At 31.4% G+C, this 7113-nt stretch overlaps 1 protein-coding gene across 3 annotated transcripts; it reads right to left on the bottom strand.

Annotated features, from left to right (window-relative positions):
- Nucleotides 1-973: 973 nt before the first annotated feature.
- Nucleotides 974-5200, bottom strand: LOC100778112 (50S ribosomal protein L9). Of its 3 annotated transcripts, none has more exons than XM_041012959.1 (6): nucleotides 5069-5200; nucleotides 3559-3743; nucleotides 3333-3467; nucleotides 2888-3004; nucleotides 2435-2539; nucleotides 974-1290 (listed from the first exon to the last, which is right to left on the bottom strand). In XM_041012959.1, exons 2-6 carry the CDS (start codon nucleotides 3703-3705, stop codon nucleotides 1126-1128), a joined length of 669 nt encoding a protein of 222 aa, XP_040868893.1. In that variant the 5' UTR covers nucleotides 3706-3743; nucleotides 5069-5200; the 3' UTR covers nucleotides 974-1125. The 3 variants fall into 3 exon arrangements, with proteins under 3 accessions (XP_040868893.1, XP_003553907.1, XP_006604123.1); XM_003553859.5 differs by lacking the exon at nucleotides 5069-5200 and adding an exon at nucleotides 4659-4767; XM_006604060.4 differs by lacking the exon at nucleotides 5069-5200 and adding an exon at nucleotides 4445-4604.
- Between the last annotated feature and the right edge of the window lie 1913 nt (nucleotides 5201-7113).

The following is a 7113-nucleotide window of genomic DNA, read 5'->3' as shown; positions in this document are numbered from 1 at the left end:
ACTTATTGTGACGACTTGAGGACCACTAGGACATTCAAACAATATCCCTTTAAATGATGGAATCATGTTACCATTGCAATACACAAGAGCAAATACACTCTCCATGTGTTTAAGCCATATGGTGAATATCAAATAAAAGTGTTTAGTTGCATCAAACTCTTAGTGATATTTATTAGATGATCTATTGTTCTCTCGTGACCCATATCACATCAACAGTTCAAATGACACCAAAAACAAAAACATAAACGGTTAAGATTGTGTCTATATTTAATACGGTTGGTATGCATATAAGAAAAAAACGATTGTTCACCAAATACTCTTGAAAGAAGTGGTATTCAGTCAATATGTTCAAGAAAAAAGCAATCTCAGTCAATAAATGGACAATAAATGCAGAGTTGCAGTGTTCAATAAAAAACACACATTTAACTTCACATGCGTGTTTTTTCTTTTTTTTTTAAAAAAAAAAAAAACACCATAGCAGAATGAAGATTTAGTTGTGAATAATTTTAACACAACGGAATCGTGATTTCGTTGTGATAAAAATTATTCACAATGAAATTGGGATTCTATTTTTGTTAGGGGGGTGGCACAAAATATAACAGAATTACGATTCTGTTATATTTGGGATAAAGAAATACAATGGAAGCATAATTCCGTTACATTCATATACACGAAATTACTATTCCGTTGTGTATAAGAAGAGGGGGGTGGGGTGCAAAAGCTGATCTGTAACGGAACTGTGATTCCTTGAAAAGGGTGTTTTTGGAATAAAAAAGTTTCGGTCCCTTAATAGGGGCCAAGAGCAATTACCAAGGGGCCAATAGTAACTCCGATAGTTGTTTCTAGTTTCTTTTTGGGGCGTTAAGCCCCGCCCATTACGGGGGCAAAAATATTTGACACCTAGACAACTTTATAAAAGGAATGTCGATAAGACCATAAGGCGTGATACTTAACTCAATAAAAACAGAGAATATTAAGGAGACACTGCTAAATGTGTCGCATTTCTATTTCTATAAATAAAAGCAATGTCAAAATCTTATAATTCTCGGGTTCAATTCAATAACTTATCAGCATCAAACAACAATTCCATCGCTAGTGAACTTTGGATTCAACAAGATGAGTGATTTATTTACTCCTGATTTTAACTTTCAAACTCCAGTTAACCTTGCCCTCTGGCAAGGGGATGGACCTTGGTAAACGCAGTGGCACCTCATATTCTCCCAATGTGGATAAAGGTGATGGAAGATGCAGGTTATCGGGTGCAACGTTTACACAGAGTTGTCTTGCCACCTTAAATTAGAACAACATATAAAAGTCAGTACCAGAGAAAGAATGAGGGGAAAAAAAGAAGGCAAAGAAAGAATATTACACTTCTAGGAATGAAATTAAAAATTGGCACATACACATTTTTCAGACAATTGATCTAGAAGTAACTTATCACTTATTTATTTTAAAGTAACAGAATAGTAATGAGATGAAAATGAATCCTAATTTTCTTTGATAAGAAACCAATATTAAATTAAATTCAATATGATTTGCAACAGAAATACTAACACCTCAAACAAACTTGGATTCTTTCAGTTTGAGAATAAGGACTTTAGAGACAACGCACCAGCAAGAACAATAATCTGTCCATACTCCATAGCAATAATTGGGTGGCAAATAAGGATAATTTTCATAGAAATTCTTTATTTCCGGCACTGTCATACACATCATCCGACCCTTTTTTCCTTGATAAAAAAAATAGAGCGATCCCTAGTTTTACTAACATGTCAAGTTAAGTAGTAGGGTGAACCGTAATATCACAGCAACTGTAATTTATCCATGACATAAGGTAAACATGTATACTAAAGTTAATTGACAAAATTAAGTGAAGGAAAAGAAGGACAGGAGAAAATAGAAGACTATTGATTTGGTGGAAGACAGAGCATTAATACCTATTTACACTAATATTAGACTTCTAATTATAATGAAATAAAGAAACAAATCATGAAATATGAAAACGATTCAAAAGAGGTCATCTAATATACTCTAAAATGTTAAGATACAGCAATAATATTATTTTTTTTGAAAGGAATCAACTAATTATTTCACTAGAAATGAGATTGTCAATACAAGTTGGAATGAGATTGAAAACTTGTCTACAAGCAAAAGATTGAGACACCCTAGCAAGAGAGTGAGCGACTTGATTGGCTTGCTAACAAACAAACTTTACAGAAAAGTTTTGGAAAACAGGGAGTTCTTAATAGCAACTTCTAGATACAGTAATAATATTATAAAATATTATACAGATATTCTAACATGAATCATTCTCTATTCCATGCTCCGAATAATGACAAGAAAGGTACATATATTACAGACTATATTCTTATTTCTTAATTTGTTACTTAGCTAATATCAACAAAACATTTAAACTACAAAGAACAAATATTACCTCAGCCACAAGAATATCTTTTGTCACAGGATAACGTAACTCCAAGGGATCTTCTTTTGATTCACGTGACTTGGCTTTTTGAACATTAATTAACCTCCGCAAGACCTATTAGATCATCACATCCAGGCCCATATTAAAATTATATACCAACTTGTGAGTTCTAACATGAAATATTCTATCAAATTACAACTTTTCAACTACATATTTCTATTTTATAACTTTTAACAGTTTATGGGAGTATCTTCACAAGCATAGTCTAAATTGAAGTTTTAATCAGTAAAACATTAAAAAAAATCTCAGAACAGTTCATCTGTACTTAACTACACCAAATTCCCCAAGGAGTGATAATAAGTACATAGCAATACAATACCAGAAAAAGAAAATAATTGTCCCAGAAACAATAGCAGAAATAATCTAAAACAGCAATGAAACGATTTGAACACTACTACAAACCAGCTTAGCTTTATCAAGACGTAATGCTGCCTTTTCATACTCTTTCATCATATCTTCCTTTGACTCTTTAACTAGAGTAACATCTTCTTGATTTTCTTCTTCAGTTGGTTGATAGATCTGAACCATTTAAAACATAACACCGGCAACTGGTGAATACAGAGAAAAAGATTATGGAGACTGCCTAAGTGTCACGTATGCAAGCATAGAACATTGGCTGCACACACATTCACATAACCACAGAAATAAATGCAAAGGACACAGTTGTTTTAAGGATTAGACATCTAACATCTAAGTGTCACATATCAAGAATTTAAAAGTTTATTCTAGAAGATAATAAAATTCAGAAAATTGTAAGTGGAAATAAATTTACCTAATGATGAATGGCATTGACAAAGTAGTATATATAAATAGGGAAAACAGATATTTATTGAAAGAAAAAAAAAACCTTGCGCTGCTCATTGAGGAGATAAGCAAACTTATCGATGTTAGGGAAAGCAAGGAGCTTGGGCATTAGGTGGTTGCGAAAATATCCAGGGGCAACTTTGACAGTATCACCTGCCTTTCCCAGCTTATCTATGTCCTACAAATTGGAAATTATAACTTTGACAGTCAGCAAATTGAATTAAATGAAATCCCAAAAACAAGCATCACAACTCAATATAAATAATTACAGTTGTAAGGATGACTTGGAGCTTCCTCTTGTAACGAAGTCCTTGGGAAGCATATAGGAGTGGGTTTACCACAACATTATCATAACTGGCATCTCTAAATCTAATGATCTGCTTAACACCATGTCTGCCAAATTGAAGATAACCCATCAAATTTGGATTCAGATTCCAAGTCACTTCTTTTCTAACTGTCAAGAGCCAAAAAAAAAATACCATCAATATCAAACCAACAAATTTCATTTTTTTTTATAAAAATAAACAGTGCTTAGGCTTCTTAAGAATAAGAATAGCAACGAATCTTCCTGTGATGTGTAATTTCTTGTATTACATTATTAGTAATGTTATAAGAACCAAATTAAAAGCCAAAAAAGGCCTTGGGTAACCTATGGTTAACCCAATCCGACAACAACCTTGAGGTCTTATTGCTTTGATTTCAGGTTCAGGTATCAAAACACAAGTAAATTATGGTATTGTAGCACTTTAAGAACACAGATATAAACAGTCATGTGTTCAAAACTCAGCCGGTAACTTCATCAATATAATAATAAACAAAACAAAACTCTCATGTTTTTGTTAAATTACTTCAGATGCAAACAAGAAAATCAACAGGTGTAGTATCACAAATTCAACCGCCAACATATCACACTAGTTTAATTCTGAAAAGTTCAAGCATTTCATCAAACAGGTGGCGGGCAGGTAGGCATGTTCATTAAATCCCAAAGAAGATACAACCCGCTATACACATTATACAAGGCCTCAACCAAGACTCAATTTGATTACAATTCGACCCAAACATAGATTCTGTAACCGAAAAGCAAATAAAAGTGAAACACACACACACACACAAAAAAAAAAGCCTTTGAGAACACAGAAATTGCTAAGAACAAACCTTGTCATGTGGAATGTGAGTCGAATTATATAATATTTTGGTGGCAATAGTAGCATCCGCGGATCATGGTCATGGCATTCACAAAACAATTATTATTAACATTAAGACATTGATTCAGCATTGGGTTTCGATGACAACCAACGAAGATGAACTAAGTAACTACTCAACTAATACATATTGAATTGTTAATAGCTTCAGATCAATAAGGACTAACCGTAAAATCGACGAAGTGGGCTAGGATATGGCTGCTATCAAAATGCACAGTGATAGAGTTTAAAGAATGCTTGACTCAAGGTTCATAAATTAAAGACATAAAGGTTGGGTTTTCATTTACAGTAACTTTATATCATCACACTATTCTAATTGTTTAGTATAAATCTAAAATTATTTATTTATTATAAATTTTCATTATAATATAATTTATATATTGGAAAATATTTATTTATTATAAATTTTAATTGAATAATAATTATTAAATTAACTTTCATCGAGATAAAGTATTTCTTAAAAATTAAACAAATTATAAGTTACCATGAACAGGTAGATTAATTGACACTTTTATCTTAATGAAAAGTATTGACTTTGAGTACTTGGGTATGATAACTTGAAAATTCCCCAATTTACCTCAACAAAATTGTTTGCGTTGTTCAAATTTGAGGTCACCATGCAGCACTCCTTCATATGAATTCTCTACACTTTGTTTTTTTAGCACACTGGGTGTTTGTTAAAATGCATTGTCTCACTTTTCCCTAAATCGTTGCTCATGAGTTTTTGGTATATGTACGTTCTTGGATTAGTTGTTAGAGAACAGCAGAAAAATCGTTTCTCTTTCTCTAATTTCATGTGAAATTTCTAATGACTTTTGTAACTTCTGATGTTCTTATATATAACCTAAGCAACACTATTTTAATAATTTCAATAGTTGTTGAACTAATATTTGTTTTATTAGTCTTTCATTTAGCAAAGCTAAAAAGACAAGAGATGAGGGTGAAGTTGAACTACCCATGTATGGATAATTTTGGAATTCCAATCAAATATTTTGAGCTATCTTATCTCTTGGAAATTAAATAAGGATTGGATTTTGAATTTTGAATTTTGATGCAGGATTATGTTCGCTACCAAACCACCTTGCTACACCTGCGTGACTTGTGCACCAGAATGTTCCACCAACACCATTGTGTCTATTTCAAGCTCCGTGCAAGTAAACCTTAACACCATTCTTTCTTCTTATAGATTTATTATTAATTTAGTTTTACTTGCATTGATGATGTGTTCAAGGTTCTTCATCAGCATAGCTTCATTAGTTTCTTGTTTGTTCTTAAAGAGTTTTATAGATCATTATCTTTTAAGTTGAGATTCTGTTATGTTTTTTTTTATAGTTATGCACAAATATTTAGGTTTAAATGTGTTTTTCATACATGTAATATATTTCTTTTTCATATTGTTATCTATTAATTTCTTTTATTTAGTTACCTGCCATTTTTAGATTTTTGTATTTGATACTCGTCATTAGTTTCAGTCTGTTAAGTCATGACATGACAAGTTAACAGTGTTACATCATCATAAGTAGCTAAGTGATGATGTGACAAATTAACATAGTGTTATGTTATCATTTAATGGACTTAGACCGATGACATCACTACTACAAGAGGGTTTCCTACATTGGTTATTGGACACTTTTCTAGACAGTTTTTAGCTGTCTTTGTAGTCGTCATAGTAGAAAGTGTTGATTTTTTATGATGGTTTGAAAACCATCTTAGAAACTTGATTTCTGTATTGATTTATGCAAAAACCTTCTTGGAATGTCTTTTTTTAAAAAAAATGAGAATTCGAAAGTAGACTTTCTAAGACAGCTCTAAAAAACTGTCTTAGAATATCGTTTTCCTTAAAAAAGAAATAAAAAAAAATTAGGATTTGAAGACAGTTTTCCCAAAAATCATTTTTAAGATGATTCTCTGAAAAACTGTCTTAAAATGTCTTTTAAAAAAAATGAAAATTCTAAAACGATTTTCCCAAATCTAATACGAACACAATCATCTTAAAAAGCGTTTTTTTTTCACCATACAACTCCTTCTCATAACCTATTCATTTAGATACTTTTGCATGTCACTGCCCAAAAAAATGAAAAAAAATCCAAATTTATTATACATTTTTTCTAAAATTGTGTTGACTAAACACAGAATGTACATTACGATACAAATTACAAAATTCATTACATGAACCAATTTAACAGTGAGAAAGATTAGAAATCCAATAGCATGGATTTTACAAACAAGATAGCATGGCTTATATATGTACCACACTCTTATAAGTAACACATCAAGCTTTTGTAAATTAACCTTCTTTATTTACTTTAAAATCTTATATCCCAATAGCATATTGGAATATAGAAAAGGAAACATGGAAACACTTTTTTTAGAAAATAAGCATAGTTTTATGGAATACAAACTTTTCACCTTAACAAAGAAAATAAACTAATGCATACAAAAAATTTGTTTCTTAAACTGTATTTTTGACAAACAAAATAACTTTTAGACTATCTTAAAACTTACACAACAAAGCAATATTTACGGGCCACGCAACTATAAATGTTGCATACCTCTGGAGATATGTCAAGGTATACTACCACATCTGGTGTTGGAAATCCAATCTTTGGGACTTGCAAAAAA

This window comes from Glycine max, chromosome 19 (genome assembly GCF_000004515.6).
Source record: "Glycine max cultivar Williams 82 chromosome 19, Glycine_max_v4.0, whole genome shotgun sequence".
Lineage (NCBI taxonomy): Eukaryota > Viridiplantae > Streptophyta > Magnoliopsida > Fabales > Fabaceae > Glycine > Glycine max.
This window is presented reverse-complemented; position numbering and strand designations above follow the sequence as displayed.

Bases quoted from the DNA above. Each gene is read 5' to 3' on its own strand.
- LOC100778112 (XM_041012959.1), bottom strand. From the start codon at position 3,705: ATGGGTTATCTTCAATTTGGCAGACATGGTGTTAAGCAGATCATTAGA. The intron at 3,468-3,558 runs GTAATTATTTAT...TCCAATTTGTAG, and splicing joins TCCAAGTCATCCTTACAACT to GACATAGATAAGCTGGGAAA. The intron at 3,005-3,332 runs GTTTTTTTTTTC...TAAATGGTTCAG, and splicing joins TCCTCAATGAGCAGCGCAAG to ATCTATCAACCAACTGAAGA.